General features: G+C 33.6%; 3 protein-coding genes across 3 annotated transcripts in view; 1 reads left to right on the forward strand and 2 right to left on the reverse strand.

Moving 5' to 3' along the window:
• Window positions 1-6,357: 6,357 nt before the first annotated feature.
• Window positions 6,358-9,689, reverse strand: LOC146539864 (uncharacterized; the record flags this gene model as incomplete). Its single annotated transcript, XM_085207941.1, has 3 exons — window positions 6,358-6,647; window positions 9,016-9,066; window positions 9,503-9,689. Coding segments are annotated over 3 exons (528 nt in total), but the record flags the coding sequence as incomplete, so codon positions are not given.
• Window positions 8,955-18,334, forward strand: part of LOC146539865 (uncharacterized) — an 83,910-nt gene continuing 74,530 nt past the window's right edge. Inside the window, exon 1 of the mRNA XM_085207469.1 lies at window positions 8,955-9,054. The gene's annotated coding sequence lies outside the window, so the exon portion shown is untranslated. The remainder of the gene's footprint in view (window positions 9,055-18,334) is intronic.
• Window positions 14,072-15,752, reverse strand: LOC146539866 (glutathione S-transferase-like). Its single transcript, XM_085207494.1, has 4 exons — window positions 15,587-15,752; window positions 15,025-15,192; window positions 14,653-14,792; window positions 14,072-14,279 (listed from the first exon to the last, which is right to left on the reverse strand). Exons 1-4 carry the CDS (start codon window positions 15,720-15,722, stop codon window positions 14,112-14,114), a joined length of 612 nt encoding a protein of 203 aa, XP_085063620.1. The 5' UTR covers window positions 15,723-15,752; the 3' UTR covers window positions 14,072-14,111.

The raw sequence follows: 18,334 nt of genomic DNA on the forward strand, positions 1-18,334 counted from the left end.
TTCTATGTTAATTAGAGTGAATTAACACTTCAAATTGAAATTAATGATTATGTTAGTATAAGATACATATAATGCGGAACTCCAGTCGACACTCAACCTTTGTATACACTAGTGATGTACTAATAAATATAATTTAATAATTATTTCAATTTTATTTAATTAACTAAAATTGAAATTCAAAAATAAAAATTCTATACTAACTTGTTTATATTTTACAAGACAATTAAAATAGCGACGTTTTACACTTGTCTGTACAATTTTGCTGAGCCTTGCGTTTGTCTGCAATATTACGAACACGTACTAGGGGGTGTCCCCTTGCTATAAGGGTAGTAAGATATTCATTTAGCTTTATTCTTTGATGATTGGGGTAGCTTAGAATGTCATTATAGTTTATTTTTACTAATATTTCTTTTATGTATTTCGAACCTATTGTGACATAGCGATACTACAACACGATTGTTGTGGATTCGATGCTTACTGAGGGGACTGAATTATTTTAATTGCATTTCATTTGTTATCAGAATCTATACTAATATAATAAAGCGGAAGAGTTTGTTTGTTTGTTTGTTTGAACGCTAAGATCTCTGGATCTACTGGTCCGATTTACATTGTTTTTGTTTTGTATGAAAGCTGCATTCTTCAGAAGTGCTATAGGCTATATAACATTACATTACACATATAAACTAATATATTTTAAAGTACTTTCTAATTTGACATGCAATTTATTCTGCCGTGTTAATAACAACCGTCGCGTCGCTACGCAACCGTTACCGCGACATTTGATATTCATCCTTATGAAAATAAATATAATAGTCAATAAATTATATTCTAATAAATTCGAAATTACCTAGCCTTCGGGCGGCATAGTATGAGTATGACCGATGCGAAAATATTCTTATAGTTCAAGCAGGCGTAGCCGCGTGCGGGTCCACTAGTAACAGAATAAAGCTGACGTTATGTTACGTCACTCAACACGCTACCAGTGACTTACAATAGAGCGATGAGTAGAGAACGGAGAGTTTTATTTAATGTTTCTATTTTTTATTTATAAAATAGTACATAACGTTAAGAAATCAAAAATATATTCAAATTGTAAGATTTCAAACAAATCAGTTAAAGAAATACAGAATATTATATGAATAAAATGCCTCCAGGCATCGTCCTAATTGGCAACCGTTTGTACCATCAATTCAGTGTGTGTTCACCGCAAAATATATTACATTCCTATTTGAATATACCCATTAGTCTACATTATAGTGATTGAAGTGTTATATAGAAGCCATTTGCATTTGAGATTGGAAATTTTAAATTTAATAATGTTATTAGCACATGCTATTTTTCCCATTTTACACAGTTCAATTCAGTTCAAACAGTTCTGGTGTTTACCTCGACACCAGAGCGAAAAAATGAATTTATTGTAATTTTCGATTAAAATTTTAAAATTAAGATCGAACCCACAAGCAGTCGCGTTTACTGTCACTTGTCCCTCAGCGCCTGCAAATGTGTGCTTTCTACATTTTGATCAAGCACCCTTATCAATCTAAAAAGAAACTAATGTTTATTATTATCATTAATGTCCAAAATCAAGTATTTAAATTATTTAGTTCCACATTAAATTTTACATAATATATTATGATAAAAACATTGACTAAAATAATAGAGTGTAGTCGAGGCGAAGGCGCGACAGATTACTCAAAAGTATTCAATTGAAAAGTTTACGAAATTCAATTTAAATATTACTGTAATAAAAGTAATAATTATTAAAATTTATATTTCTATTTACTTCTTAGTAACTCTATTTTCTCTATCTATCCCATTCTCGTACGTAGTTTAACATAAACGTAATATAAGATCAACTGGGATCGTAAAAACTTCTTAAATTTATTTTGCAAACTTTACGTCAAAGTGAGTTAAAGTTTGAGCATCGTAAATGTGCATCCGAATGTACCTTGTTAAGTTAGATCATGTTGGTGTATGAATATAGAAGGAATTTAGAACAAGTTTTAAATTAATTTAAGAAAATTATTTTAATATTGAGACGGGTGTGGATTTAATCCTCACTAGCAGAAATGAATTCGTCAAATTTTTCATACGTTTTCTAAAAATATTTTTCTAATTTTAAAATACTACAATAAAAATTAATTTCAAAATCTCAAAAATGTAAATTAATTTCATTGCTTTGCTATGGTAAGTCTGGCAGTTGACTTTCGTCACTGAATAGGCTTTTTTTATTGATTCAAGCATAGCGTGAAAATGAAAATATAATAATTTAAAAATACAATCAAAATCCCACAAAATCCATCGTATTAATTTTCTTACATATAAATAAATCCAAAAATATCCATAAAAAACATAAATCTACCAAATTGAAACATCAATCTACAAAGACTAACACGTCGGAACCCTCGTGCAGGGAAGTGAATTAGGGGGTGCGTCAGTCGTATGTGCAAATATAATAAAGGTTATGTCTGTACGTGGATATGTTGAAGGTTTTGCGGTAGAATATTTACAACTTAACCTTATTTTGTATTGTAATGCCTCTAAATTGGTAGTAAGTGGAATACGGAGTGATTGATCAATAGGTTTAAATTTGTTCTAAACTATTCACGTAAATAAAATTTAGGTGTCTGTCTGTGACTTCAAAATTAACCTGTACAGCAGTTTTTCGAGTACATATAGTTATTTACAAGATACTTTCTGTTTGACTGCGTGAGAATAATACAACAGAATTGGGAACAGCTGTACCGATTTTTATAGGACTCTCACAGCAAAATAGAGGGAGCTGTGGAACAACATATAGGCTACTTTTCCACTTATATACGAGCCGCTTTCATAGTTATGTAGATATTAAATAACGACAAAAATATTTTTATTAAATACCATAGTTTTCGGAGCAAAATGAAATAATATGTTTGTTTTTCGTTTTGTGTTTTAGTTAATTAATTTTATTTTATTATGGTGTAATAAAGTGTTCAAATAAAATAAATAAATAAAATTCCAAAATATTTAAACCTACCTACTAAAACAATCAAGCATTTTTTTCCAAGTAAACTATACGGATATTGTTTGTTAATGATTAATTTTTAATAAATATTCGAGAGTGTAATAAAAAAATAATTCATGAAAATTTGCATGTAAAATTTCCGAAACTATTACGTGATATCATATAATTGAGTCAGTAGACAGTAGCCGGGGGTATGAACCTTTCATTATGGAAGGGTCTGTTAAACCCGTTCAGGCGACATACCCTTCATCATAATTGTGAAATAATATTTATTTTGAGGCCATTTGTGGCGCAGGTGCCCAAAGTGTGACTGTAAACGCAACTGGTTGTAGGTTCGATCCCCACTCGAGGAAATGAAACATATTTAAATGTATATTTCCACTTCTTCGCTCTCGTGTTCAGGCGTTTAGTTACGCCACTCAATACGCAATGACTTCTAAATCCGACAGAAAATGGGGAACGGAGTGTCTTAAAATAACTAACTAACACTAAATCTGAAAACATAACATATAAAACTAACACTAAATCTGAAAACATAATAATAAATCTTTTACAAATATTTTATAATTTCGATATAATAAGTAACTTTAATTATTATTTGGGTACAGTATGTGAAAAGTAAGAGAACAGAGAGATTTTTGATTAAGTGATAATGGTAATATTTGCTAAAACCTCCAAAATGAACAAGCTTTCCATAAAACCCGGTCCTTCATTTCCATCTCATATTTGACGAATAAATGAAAAAAATAAACTAAAGCTCCGAAATGGGAGAATACTAAATGAAATTACCTAGCTTTTAGATTTTAGGACTTGTACAAAATTAATTTTGCTTTTTTTCCCAAGGAAATTCAACTTTATTTCTCCTTTAATAGTGTTATTTCATTTGTAAATGAAAAATTTGTAGACGCATTCACGTACAAAAGGCTACACGAGGTATATGAGCACAGTCAATGGTAATACGAAGGTCTAATTTTTTTTATTAACTAGGGTTGACAGCTTTAAAGCACTCTTCTGCTTCACGTTGTTTCCCGCAGAGGGAACCTAGTTAACACACTTTATTTCTCTCACTGTTCAATTTCCAAGCATCTACATATAAAACTATAATTCATCGCTGTCTGTACATGCAACATATAGACTAAAATCTATTATATAATTTATGTATTAGAACCGAAAACAATTATTTTTTATTTTTTTAATCAAACAATCGGGCGAAGCTACGAGTGCGCGCCCTATTACAAAATATAAATATCATTATTGTCAGCTTCACATTGTATACCGCAAACGGCAGGGTAGGCAAAGGGAACGTAGTGTTACGATACTCCGTTCCCCACTTACCTCCGAATTTTTTGAGGTATTGTATGCTAAGTTGTAGAATTAAATGTCGCGCTTTCTTTCGTTGCCAGATCGCTCTGGAAACGAAAACATTGCATATTTCATTTCCTCGACTGGGTATTGAACTCACAACCATCGCGTAGTAGACGGCCTCAGTGTAAAATAAATGTTAATATAATCAACCTATTAATATTAATTTCGACAACCTTACACTCAATAGATTACACATAATCGCGCTTGACTACATACCTATTCGGGGAAGCCGTTCAAAAACGTTTGTACGTATTTGATGAATTCTAACAATTGAAATATTGTAAATGTATTTCTGATGTAAATGGCTATACTTGTTATATATTTATTAGAGTAACGAATGTAAATGAATTGAATTTATTAGGTACTGTAATAATTGCGTTGAAACTTGAGATTCACCTCGCAGCATATAATGCCTTCAACAGAAAATGGAGAACGGAAGTGACTTAATGGGAACGGAGTATCATAAACACTGATTTCCCTCGGTTCGGTTCGGACGTTCCCTCTGTCTACCCTACGATACAGCGTGAAGTTAAGAAATACAACTTGAGCGTTTATTATAATGTTTTTTTTTTTCACAATATCTAAAGCTTTATGGTATTATTAATGAAGTTAATTATAATATTCACCATTGCACTTAAAAAGACAAAAATTAACAATTTAATCATAATCAGCTTCACTATGTATCCTGCACATAACAGAGAGAAAGAGCCTAGTGTAAAAACACTCCGCCGTTCAACACGCGAAATTCCGTCTCCAAATTGCGTGTAGTTTTGCGGTACTCAACGCTGCGCTTCTCCTCGACACCAAAGCGAAGAAATACTCGGATAGAAATCGAACCTACAACCTTTTTACGCTTGTGCCCACGCCACGACAGGCTTCAAAAATAAAAAAATATATATTTTGTAATTTTTTCTTCCCTATCCACTGACATGTAAAGAATTTGCTTCGTTAACAGATAGCGTGAAATAACTCATCAAGTTGTATAAATTAAATTCACCGCATCATTTCTCTTACGCACAGATGTAACTGAAGAATTGGATAAATCTGAGCATTTTTAAAATGTATTAATGATTTGTTTACGGAAAAAAGGGTTATATTTTCATTTTCACGCTGTAACCCTCATATAACAGGTTAGACAGAGGGAGCCTAGTGTCTAGACACTCAGTACCCCATTTTTTTTTGCCGAATTGTGGAGGCATTGCGTGTTAAGTGGCGGAACTCAACGCCCCACATCGAAAACGAAATGTTTAATATTTTCATTTCTTTGCCCTAGTGCTGGACACTAGAACGCACTATAATTCAACGCGCGATGTTTCCAGAATCAGGCGGTAAGTGGGGAGCGGAGTGCCTTGACACTAGATTTCCTCTGCTTACATTACTACATGCTATATACAGCGTGAAGCTAAAAAATAGAAAAAATATATAGTAAAACAATTTCACTCTATTATTTCGAAAACAAAATCCCCATGACGTAATTTCGTCCTCTTAATATCTACAAAGGGACAGAACTGTCGCGTGCTATTACTCTATTACCATAAATGGTCACTCAATCCGGGTCATCTACAACCCAAGTATAAGTAAAGAGCTTCCCTATTCAACGTTTGTTATAGTTATGTTTATATATAATTGTTATACTAGTTATCGCCTGTAACTTTATTTGCTTTGGATTTCTAAGAGGTAAAAAAATGGCAATTTTCCCCTTTTTATAAGAAATTTCAGACATCTTTCTTATGCTCCCATACAGTATCAAGTACGTACCTACATAGATGATAAATTTCAATTTCCTTAGTGCAACAGGTTTTATATGTTTTTAGTCAGTCAGTAACTAAAGGCTTATTTTGTGTTATTATATTATGAAATATCCTAACAATGATTCTATTTCTATGTCTGGAAACTGATGACACCAAAAAAACAAGAAGGAAGAGAGTCTCAACACCACGTTATCTTCGCCTTTCTAAAATTAAAACAATTTTCAAACAACAAATTTATTATACCGAACCGTTGTCATTGTTGTCGGTACCAAAATATTTTTTATATAAATCTTTGAACTGAGCATATATTTCTTTCGCGTTACTTTTAGGATCATCTTCCGAATGTGTATACTTATGTCCACAATAACACACGTGGTCTTTACCGCAAAAGGCCGGCTTTCCCATCGTCATACATTTTTTGATACATTGCCTCGCTACATCTAAATTTGGGCAAAAGTGGGCTATATGATGTCTTAATATTGGACGCAATTGAATAAAGTCAGCTTCTGTTTGCTCGTGTGATGAATCTGGAATTACAATTTGAAATTAATGAAATGACGCAGTTGCACAGCGAATCACTGTAAGCCTTGTGGTTGCGGGTTCGATTACCGCTCAGGGAACAAAAAATTTTCATTTGGCAAGACAAAGTGTGATCTTGAATTCCGACATTAAACACGCAATACCTCAAGTGTGGGTGAGAAACGCAAAAATGAGTGCCTTGACACTAGGTTTTCTTTGCCGAATCTTTGCCGAAACTGCCAATCAAGTTGCCCATCAGCTTCTTTTAAATGGAAAGCCACCCCACCGCCTGCCCAGGGAACTAAAGCCACTTATCTCACCGACTGACAATACCGATGCCATCAGCAAACCCTTTGTACTAGCCGAAATAGTAGCAAGCATTAAATCTTTAAAAAATGGAAAAGCGGCTGGCTTGGACGACCTTACTACGGAACAAATTAAACACTTGGGTCCCGTAGCTATCTCATGGCTATTAGCAATGTTTAACTCATGCCTGAATCTCTGCACAATCCCAAAGGTCTGGAGGCGGGCCAAAATCATAGCTCTGTTAAAACCAGGTAAAAGCCCAGATGATCCGAAAAGTTTCCGCCCCATATCGCTATTAAGCCATACATTCAAACTTTTTGAGAGGATGCTTTTAAACCGCCTGACGCCTTTACTTGAGGAACACCTAATCCCAGAGCAAGCTGGTTTTCGTCCTGGCAAGTCCTGCACTAGGCAAACTTTGAATCTTGTACAGGCTATTGAGGACGGATTTGAAAACAGGAGAATAACTGGCGTTGTCTTTGTTGATTTAACAGCTGCATACGATACCGTCAACATTCGTAGACTCCTAGTTAAAGTTCACAACATAACTAACGATCAAGGCTTCGTCCGCATACTAAGAGATATCTTAAACAACAGAAGATTTCAGGTTCACCTTAATCGTAACAAAAGTAGGTGGCGCAGTCAGAAAAACGGCCTCCCACAGGGGAGTGTCTTAGCCCCGGCCTTATTTTCCATTTATACCAACGATCAACCAAAAACTCCAAACACCCGTCAATTCCTCTATGCCGATGACCTTGCTTTGGCTGCTCAGGCGCCATGTTTTGAGGAGGTGGAAAGTTTGCTGAAGACAGCCCTAAGCGCACTCGACTCTTACTATGACGATAACGCCCTTAAACCCAACCCGTCTAAAACTCAGTCGTGTGCGTTCCACCTGAGGAATCGTGAAGCAAACAGGCCTCTTCAAATATCTTGGCGAGGTGCTCATATTCAACACTGTCCACAACCACGATACCTGGGAGTTATACTGGACAGGTCTTTAACATTTAAAGCTCACTGCCTGTATACCAAACAAAAAGTATGTGCAAGAAATAATCTGCTCCGTCGGCTAACGAGAACACATTGGGGGGCATCTCCGCACGTACTTCGTACAACAGGCCTTGCTCTATCTTTCTCTGCGGGTGAATATGCGTGTCCAGTTTGGCACCGTTCCGCTCATGCAAAGGAGGTGGACATAGCATTAAATGAGACTTGTCGAATAATTACTGGTTGCCTTAAGCCCACACCATTAAACAAGGTCTACCCTCTGGCCGGAATAGCGCCTCCTAAGGTTCGACGTGAGGTGGCATGTTCTGTCGAAAAAATGCGTCAGGAAAAAGACCCTCGGCACCCACTCTTTGGCTACACCGCACCTCGTGCCCGCTTGAAAAGTCGCCACAGTTTTATTCAAGCTACCAAAGCTCTAGATTGCATTCCGAGTCGCGCTAGGATACGGTTATGGCAGACAATCTACTCGCCACCTTCAGGCTTTGTTCCCCCCAAAGAGTGCCTACCCGCAGGTTACAACTTGCAGTGGCCAACATGGAAGTCACTTAATCGTTTACGGAGCCAGGTTGGCCGATGCAAAGAGCTTCTCGTGAGATGGGGGTACGAACTGAGGGATGGGTCACCCTGTGACTGTGGCGCCGATCCACAAACGATGGCACACTTACTCTCCTGCCCGAAATGTCCATTCACCTGCTCACATGACGATCTGATGGAAGCAACAGATGCCGCAGTCGACGTGGCTAAATACTGGCAAAATGTGATATGAATTCTCCATTCATTGACACGAAGAAGAAGCCGAAAATAAATACAAAATCATCAAATTTCTCCGTCCGGTTTTATTTGATATAATTTATAATTTAGAATTATTTATTTTCATAAGAGAAATCTTAAAAAAAATACACATAACAGAATTATTATGAATCCCTTCAAGTGCAAATCTGTGTCGCGGATGACTAGTGTTCTATTCAATTAGATAACTTGGCGAGTTCTAGTCAGTTATTTTGTGCATTCATATACAGTTTATATAGTGTTCAAAGCTATTGTTAAATATAAAAAAAAGTTTACTCGAGTTTTCTTCGTCGTCGAAGTCCGTATCACGATCAGGTGAGCGCATTTCTGAAATAACATTAAAATTTTATGACCTTTCTCATCTTTATGTATCAGTCTTAAATATTTAATAAATACCTAATAGTAGCCTCGAAAAGTTCATATGTAATACTAGCTAGTACTAGTACCATGCTAGATTGTATTTCTGTTTGCACCTTTCTCAATTCCCAAATACAAAATTATGACTATCTGACACATACGCTGTTAACGTCACAGTTTGTGGAAACTCAAAAGTTACCTTATCTACCTAGTTAACTTAATATTTTTATTTCTTCGATCTGGTAACACGCCATATGATCATATGATCATGGTTCCGCCACATATGCCTCCAGCATTCACCGGTTATTGGGGAACGCGTCTTAATAGAAACGGAGTATCTAAACACCAAGTTCCTAGGTTCCCTCTACCTACCCTATTATATACGGTATAAAAACAAAAATCTTACCAGATTTAGTATAGTTCTCACTATTTGGGGAAGTAACAGATAAACAATAACATTCGTCTTTCAGACAAAGCGATGACAGCGTCTTACATCTTAACTGACAAAACACAGTTCGAATACCAGAACAGTTAATTTCTTTAGTCCTCAGAGGGCTGCTGAAGAAGTAATCTACATCAACTGGAAATTGAATTATTATTTATTTAGAAGAAAATGTCATTATACTTCTTGAGGCCAGTCGTGGCGTAGGGGAATAAGTGTATGACTGTAAAGGAACGGTTGCGGGTTAGATTCCCGCTCGGGAAAATTAATTCTTTAATATTATCATTTTCTCACTCTGCTTACAAGGCAAATCGCTATTAATGTCTCGAGAATTCAATTGAAATGTCTTCATAGGAAAAGAGTGGGTTAATACTAAGCTCCCACTTTACATATGCTTTTCCTGCTTTTTGCGTGTTACAGCGTGATGCTATGTGCGGGTTACAGAGTTTGTTCTGGTGTCGAGACAGAGCGTGGCGTTAAATTCTGCTATTCAACATGCAATGCCTAGAAAAAGTGTGAAACGGAGTGTTTTAACACTACATTTCCGCTGCCTACCCTGTTATCTCCGGGATACAAAAGCTGAATAATAATAATTATCATAATTTTACTTACAACTACGTGTAATATGCAACATCGAAAATGTAATTAAAATACAACTAGCTACAACCATTTTGATTGATGAAATGAAATGGAGATAAGTCTCTGTAGAAGGCAGTATGTAATCAATTTCACGCTTGCTTATTGACTATGTTTAATTATACATTTATCTATTTATTTTTGACTTTTATTTTTAATTAAGTATAATTTTGAACATACTATAATTAGTTCCTTGATATAGATTGTCATTGAAGACAATTTTCTTTATTTTTTAGCCATTTTGAATATAAGGTGATAGCTATAACCAGTGATGTTTGTCCCAGACGACGTAATTATTATTTTTTCTTTTTTTTCTAAGACACTCTGTTCTTATTAAGATAATTCTCCTCCTTACTTTCAATTGATTTCTTGAATGGCTGCGTGTTGAGTGGTATCATCATTTCCTCCAGTGGAAATCAAACCCACAACGCTTGTTCAACAGCACCACGATTGGTCTCGATAAAAATAATAAATTGAATTTTAAATATAAATTATAAACTTTCGTTTTACATAATATCAGTAAAAATAAGCATAACAATATTCTGTGAAATAATATTTAAACATTTTATGTAAATTATGCTCGATAAATTTAATTATAACGGTTAAATATTATTGAATTACTGCATTTTGTGTTTGTATAGAAAATTAAATTTTAACTTTTAACTTATTTTAATGAATAACATCAATTATTATTATTATCGTGTTACATTTTCAATCACTCTTATATAAGGGAAGAACTAAAAACAAAACTATTTCCCACTTAATAATTCAACTCATTTTTCCTTTAGTACTAAGGACATAAATTTTGAAGTCTAAGATCCAGAAAGTTTATGTCAAACAAAGCTAAATCCTGTCCAATTACAAGCACGCCATAACGAGCCCCGAGTGGCCGAAACTTCATTCTCTTATAGAAAGTGAAGCATTTCTTCTGTATAGCATTTCTTGTCTAAAGAAGAAGAATTGGTACAAGGTATGAGTGGAATGGTGGAAAAGGCAAATGGATAACATTTTTTCTTACTCGATTTCTCATTTTGCTTTTTCGTTTCTTTGTTTTCGTTATTAAGTCCAAACTAGAAAAGAAAAGAGCATGTGTGTGTACGAGACACATACAAACAATCATTGGCAAAATGGTTTCGTGCTCAACTGGCACGTTCTAAACGCCATACTTAAGGAACTGAACTGAGCAAACAAAAAATTGATAGGTACATACATTACTACACTAAAATTTCTATTAAATTTCATTCAATTTTTATATTCTAAACAGTAATTAACATAAGATTAAGTTCAAACAGATCTCAAGGTAATATTATTTTAATGAATTCCTAGCATTTGAAGATTAAAATGAAAACAATCACATCGCTTCCGCCTCAACCTTACACCGGAAACAAAACCAACGATCCTAATGAACTCTCTGGAAACTGTTCCAGAAGTTTCCAACTAGTTCACCAGACTTGAGCGTTAAGAACCTTCGAATTTTTTTTTTACAAATAACTACGGTAGAGTTTTTGAATTAACGGCCCAAGTTCGCTAAAACTTAAGATCTTACTCTAGTGTAATAAAACAATTATACTGATAGCTGAAAACTCTGCGTGATAACCATTTGGGATTCCGCTAGAATGTTAACTAGCTTTATATAATAAAGGGAATTGTAATCTAATCGAAATCTAATTCGTAGTTATGTTTAAAAAGCTTAACGGTCTTTCTCGCATAGTAGGTTAAGCAGAGAGAACGTAGTGTTAAGATACTTCGTTCACCACTCAATATTCGAAATATAGCCGTTTTTTTATATATATATTTATTATAGATCAATAGATGGAACTGATTCATCAATTGATCTACCACAGGGGGTAATGAAAATCAAATCCATTAAGTAGAATCGAAGCTACAATCATCGAGTTTAGAGACGCAGATAGGAAAGAGGAAAGATAGATATGGCCTCAATAAGAATTTAGAACTTATATATTATGACAAGAAAAAATCATCTTATCAATTTAAATAAGTAGTAAAGAATTTCGTATTTCGTGAACTATAAAATACTTGAAATAAATTTAATGAAATATAAAAATTATTCTAATTGAACTAAATTAGTGTACTTATTTATTTTCTTTTACAAAAAAAGGTAAAAGTGTAGACGTATAAAAAGCTTTCAGCATTCAAAGAGGTTCTTCCTCTTTCATAGTAACGAATAGCCACTTTGTACAATATTCATTTTTTTTATATTATTTTTATTTTATTTTTACTAGCTTCACGCTGTATCCCTCACAAAGAAGGGTAAGCAGATGAAACATAGTGTTAAGATACTCCGTTCCCCATTTTCCACTGAATTCTGGAGGTGCGAAGAAAATAATAAATATTACATTTCCTCGAGTGGGAATCGAACTCACAACCTGTTATTTCACACGCTCGTGCCGCTGCGCCACGACTGGCCTATATTACTTTTACAATAACCCAATTACCTTTCACTATTCATATTCTTCAGTCCTCTTCTTAATATAAAAAATCTTTATTAAAGTAGTCACCTTGCTGAGAAATTATGTTTTCATAAAGAAAAAACAGCTTTGTTTAGTCAGCTTTAATTTACTGCAGGTCGGGATCTTAAAGCGGGTTATTAAAGTTTATAGGGTCTTAGAAAATATATTCTTTCTTGGGTGTACTGTAGTTTTTTGACGGTAATGGTGGTTAAATATGAAAAAAAATATTTGCTATTTTTTTATTTTGTCATCAGTTGGTTCGCTTTTCAATACGTATTTTGTATATAATAGATATTTTTTATGTAAAAAATTTACACAGGACTCCCTCAGGCTTTCCAGCTATGTGGAAGCTACACTAGCTGCTTTTTTCCTATTTCACACATCTTTCTTATTTATTCGGACACTTATTACTAAGTGGCACTCACTTAAACTCAACTGAGAAAGTAAAAGTGAACTAAACGTTGGATCGTCATTAGAACCCACCTACCTAGTAATATACCTTTGGATTAGTATTTTTAAATATTTTTATCGCCAATGGCCACTTCTTTATTAATTTGACCTATAAAATTAATAATTTCAAAATGTTAATTAAACTGTCATTAAAATTTCAGTATTTTTGAAAGGAACTCAAAGCACTATGCATTATGTAACATTATTCTGTTCAAATTATAAGTTAGTTATTACTTTAGTCTTATAGCCTATTAAATATTCACTTGAAAAATATTTTTCCTCTTCATGCAAAATTTATTTTAGAAGCTGTTGGTTTATTAGAAATTTTGGGCTTTATTAAAGTTTATACCAATTTATGTTGTAAAGTATAAACTTGTGACTAAACGAAGATTAATTAGAGCAACGAGAAGCTAAAATCACGATTTTCAATATATTGTTAACAAAACAAACGTTTAACTTTTAGATTTGATGTATTGCAAAGTAAATGGTAAAAGTTTTGTAAAGTACTTAGGATGGAAGAAACTTTGAAGTTCGCCCTGTGCTAATACAATACCCTTATATGGGAGATGGCGTAATCTCATAGGGATAAGACAAATTGTGAAATTATGTTTAGGTTTTGGTATTTTTTTTTTGCTTCGCGATGTATCCCACACATAGCAGGATAGGCAGAGACCAAGTGTTATGTCACTTCGTTCCCACACTTCCGGTCTCAATTTTCCACCGAATTATGGAAGCTGCTTTCTGCTAACGCGGTAAAAGCGCGGAGTTAAATACTGCCCCTCAATACGCATCTTAAAGATGTCAGCGAAAAATGAGGAATAGATATATCTTAATGAAAATGAAGTGCCCTAATACTAGATAAGTACCTATGTTTTCTTTGCCCAACCCTGCTCTGAAGCTGAGAGAAAGAGAGAGAGAAAAACAAAAAAATAAATAATGTATTTATTTAATTACTCAATAATTTAGTGCAATAATTTAATTTTCTTAAAAGTATAACAAATGTTTCCATTAAAAATTTAGAATACATATGGCTTTCGGCTAGCAACGTACTCCTTAACGCCGGGCAGAGACAGCACCTTCTGTACGAGGGCTGCAACATGAGGGTATTTCTTTTCGATTTGCTCTCCCAAAATTAAGTTGGCAGCTTCTACGATGCCAATGAAGACAAAGTCAACCCAGCTTAACTGAAAGAATAATATAAATGTTTAATAATCTGATATTATTTGTAGAATTTCGATTTTTTTTTATTGGAAAATAATGATTTTAAAAATAAAATAAAATATTTTGGTGGAGACAGAATTATACGTTTTGTTCCTCTAAGGAAATTTCAATCCTAAATAGATTTGTTTATCAAGTCAATATGTCAATATATATATAAATGGAAATTAATATAATATTATGTATGAATATTTGGAAGAATGAGTTATTTAATATCTTCATTTTCTCGTTGCTCAACGGCGGATAGTGGGGAACGGAGTGTCATAGCTTTAGGTTCCCTCTGCCTACCTAGAAGAAAAGAAGGATAATTATAGGTTTACTATTTTTAGCTTTACTTACTTTTCCTCCAAAGAATCCCTTGTTCTTGATCAAATCCTTTTCAAATCTGGAGAAGAAGAAATCTACACTTTCTGCCAAGATTTCCTTCTTGATCACTTCCTTCTTTACGGGGTCTTGTTCTCTGATGAATTGCACTACCTCTGAAGGAAAGAAATTCATAGAATATTATTCATCTTTAAATACAAACCTAGTTTAGATAATGAATATGTATATCATAATTACATGTATGCAAAGCTTAAAAATATGTAATAAATACAAAAATAGCCTTCAAATATAGCTAATCGCTAAGTGAATTACATTGCACAGGTGGTGCAAAATAAGTATATGCCTAAAGTCCAACAAATTACTAAAGACCAGAAAATATAAACTTACTTGACCAAAAATCATAAACGTTGAACACAACAGCGTCTAACACCGCCTGGTCCCAAGGATCACTGGGTACCAATTTGTTGGCATTGCCAACATAGCGAGCGATAGCCAAGGACTGGTTGAGACTGCGGTTACCCTCTTCGTAGAGAGGCAACTGGCCGTAGGGTAGAACTAGAAATATTTATAAAGTTTATTTCGAGAAGAAATTATTGTATTTATATATATTTTAATTTAATTACTTGATTATTCCATTGCATTTAATATAAAAGCCTTTGGGGCGCAGGGTCAAAAGCGTGCGACTGTATATGTGACGGTTGTGGGTTTTATTCCCACTCGGGACAAATATCTAATATTTCCCTTACCTTGATCTGGTAACGAAGCAAATTGTTACCAGAACGGCGTGGAGTGCCACTTTTCACCGTTCAAATGTCTTGAAATTTAGACGTTACATAGGACATGAAGTGCCTTAACACTTATTTTCTTCGGTTACCTTTCTATTTGAGTTTAGCATTCCAACGTTAGTGTCTTAGAAAGAAACGGAAACATAAAAAAAAAAATAACTTACAATCTTTGACACTCTTAATAGGCCAGCTCTTATGGTCGTATCTTATATCTTCGAACTTCTGTTTTCCATAGTGCAGGATGTATCTGATGCCCTCTCCAATGCCGTTGACGTCGAAGTAGTGCAGCTTCTTTGCCATTTTTGCACAGTATGAACTACTTAAATAAAACGATCGTAAACACGTCGGTATTTATACTGTTTGCTCTCGTCTTATCAGACAAACAAGGTATTTTCGACGGTTCTGATTGTCTTTTCTTCGATTTCTTTTATTTAATATAGATTATTTACTCAATTGGTGAACCGTTACAATAAACAGGCAAATTAATAGTTTTTGTTTCCATGATTATTAATATTTTAGTAATAATTTTAGTTTGAAGTTCTTCTGTTCTGCTCTTTACTTCTTGGCAAATATGATTTTAATTTGAAACTTTAACCTTACGTTTAATAGTATTTAAATTTGCCCAATTGATGGCATTGTACAAATTCCTATATCATACACATTTCTAATAATTTTAACATTTATCTTTAAAAAAATAAATATATAAATAATATAAAAATAGAAAACAGACAAAACTAAACGAAAAAATTATATAATTACATTTCGCATCCCATAATATTACAAATCATTGTGATAATACTCAATGACAACATAATGACGATTGATTATTTTACATTGTTTACATAATAAACGCTTATCTATATTATGTTTATTATAAAACTGTTTAAATGATTCTCTATATCGCGCTCTTATAGCTTCATAGAAATATTTACTTGCTATTTCTACATTTTTGTAGTCTAGCTTCTAATTTCTGCTAGATGCAATTATCTATATATATAAAAGGACTTGTCCTCACTGACTGAGGTAAGACGCACGCACAGCCGTAACCGCTGATGGTAGAAACGTTAAATTTGGACAGATGTTTACTTTCGTAATTTGGACATCCACTAAGAAGGGATTTTGAACAATTTTAACCCTAAAGGGTTGAAACAGGGGTTGAAAGTTTATATGGAAAAAAAATTAAATCGGCACCGATTTTCATAAAATTTAAAATTTAGATCTCTAAAAATATTTCATTGAATACATGTTTCGTGGGTTATTAGAATTCACCCCTAATTACACAAGCGAAGCTGCGCGCGTCCGATAGTAGTTTATAAAAGCTGTTTTTAGAATTTCGCACAAAATGAATAACCGAAAAATAGTAAATTTTATATATATAAACTATAGTCCCAGATATACAATTTCCTCTAAAAATCAGTCTAGCAGGTAAAATTATATCTTTAAATGCAAACCATCTATTTAGTCCGGGCCGAGTTCCCAAGCATGTAGGCAATAAAGTACTTCCTTAGGCGTAGCAAACTGCGAAACTGTAAATTACTGGAAGCTCCTACTGTCGTCGCAGTGTTTCGGTATGGTCATAATATCAACGTTTATATCATTATTTTTAATTATTTATATATTATATAATAAAATAAAAAAGTGACTTGAGGATTGCAGGTTCTATCCTGACTAGGGGGTACGATTAAACATAATCTTTTATCGTTTCCACTGATACTCAACAAGCAAAGTTGAAAATTTGGTGAAATGGTTTTTAAAGCGTAAAGCTTTTTTTGTTTTTATTGAGAAAAACTCTTTAAAGCCTTTTAACCCTGCATCATTTTGTGATATAAGGGATAAATTAATTTAAAATTGCACTAAATAATATTCTAACACATCGTTCTTATCTTACATGTTCCTCATTCAAAGTGGAATTGGTAAGTCATTGGTGCTCAACTGGTAACTCAAAGGTCATAAATAAAAAACGTATGAAACTATTTTTATATATACTTACAAAACTTTTAATTTTCTTAGAAAAAAGAAAGATAATTCGCCTATTTTTTTATTATATTTAACGCTTTAAGAAACACCATACTACACCTACTTTCACCGCAATTTACAAAGTAAATATCGCAGCAAAGGTTGTTTCTTCGTTAGTTTCCAATGGTATGGTCAGATGTACGACTATAAACTTTAACGAATACAGTTAAGTTATTAGTTTATCTAATTAAATAATATGTAAAATTAATAAATATTTACGGGGCCGTCGTGGTACAGCGGGTCAGCGTTTGACTGTTAAAGCTGCTATTGTGGATTTGATTCCCAGTCGAGGAATTGTGTTTTTTTTTAATTGTGATGCTGGAATCTCTGTCTCGAAAATTGGAAAAATATAGGATTGATAGTTAAAGCACATTGTATTGTGTTAGCAGAAAGTGAAGGATAAAAAAACTTTTAGTTGTAGCTGAATTAACAGAAGCGTCTTATGTTTTTAATATATTCTAAAATGTTATTTAAGATCTAAGAAAAAAAAAATTTTTCTTTTGGAAACATTTAAAATTGTGAACGTATCGGGATTTGAACCGGCGCCTCTTAGCAAACGTATTACTCAGTGGTCAAAAGGCTTGGACGGTGTCCATCTAAACCCGCGATTCAGATCTTGATACTTTCAAGTTTTTAAACGTTTCCAAAGATATATATTACAGAAATGATTTAAACATATTAAAAATTAAATATCACGATGTCTAACGTTAAAAGATATTAAGAAATTATACAAAATTTCAAATAAAGATAGCAGAGTGGATACGAGAGCTGGAGTTATTTACGATCCTGCCACGTTATCTCAGCTCGTGCCAGGGATGGTCAATGTATGTTGTAACCATTACGGTAACTTAATGAAAACTAAGAAAAAAAATTAAATCAGCTTCACCTGTATTCCA

The sequence above is a fragment of the Heliconius melpomene genome, chromosome 3 (assembly GCF_056956725.1).
Source record: "Heliconius melpomene rosina isolate 202511_hmr_F chromosome 3, ASM5695672v1, whole genome shotgun sequence".
NCBI classification, from domain to species: domain Eukaryota; kingdom Metazoa; phylum Arthropoda; class Insecta; order Lepidoptera; family Nymphalidae; genus Heliconius; species Heliconius melpomene.

Bases quoted from the DNA above. Each gene is read 5' to 3' on its own strand.
- LOC146539866 (XM_085207494.1), bottom strand. From the start codon at position 15,722: ATGGCAAAGAAGCTGCACTACTTCGACGTCAACGGCATTGGAGAGGGC. The intron at 15,193-15,586 runs GTAAGTTATTTT...AAATATTTCTAG, and splicing joins TATTAAGAGTGTCAAAGATT to TTCTACCCTACGGCCAGTTG. The intron at 14,280-14,652 runs GTAAGTAAAGCT...TTATTCTTTCAG, and splicing joins AGGGATTCTTTGGAGGAAAA to TTAAGCTGGGTTGACTTTGT.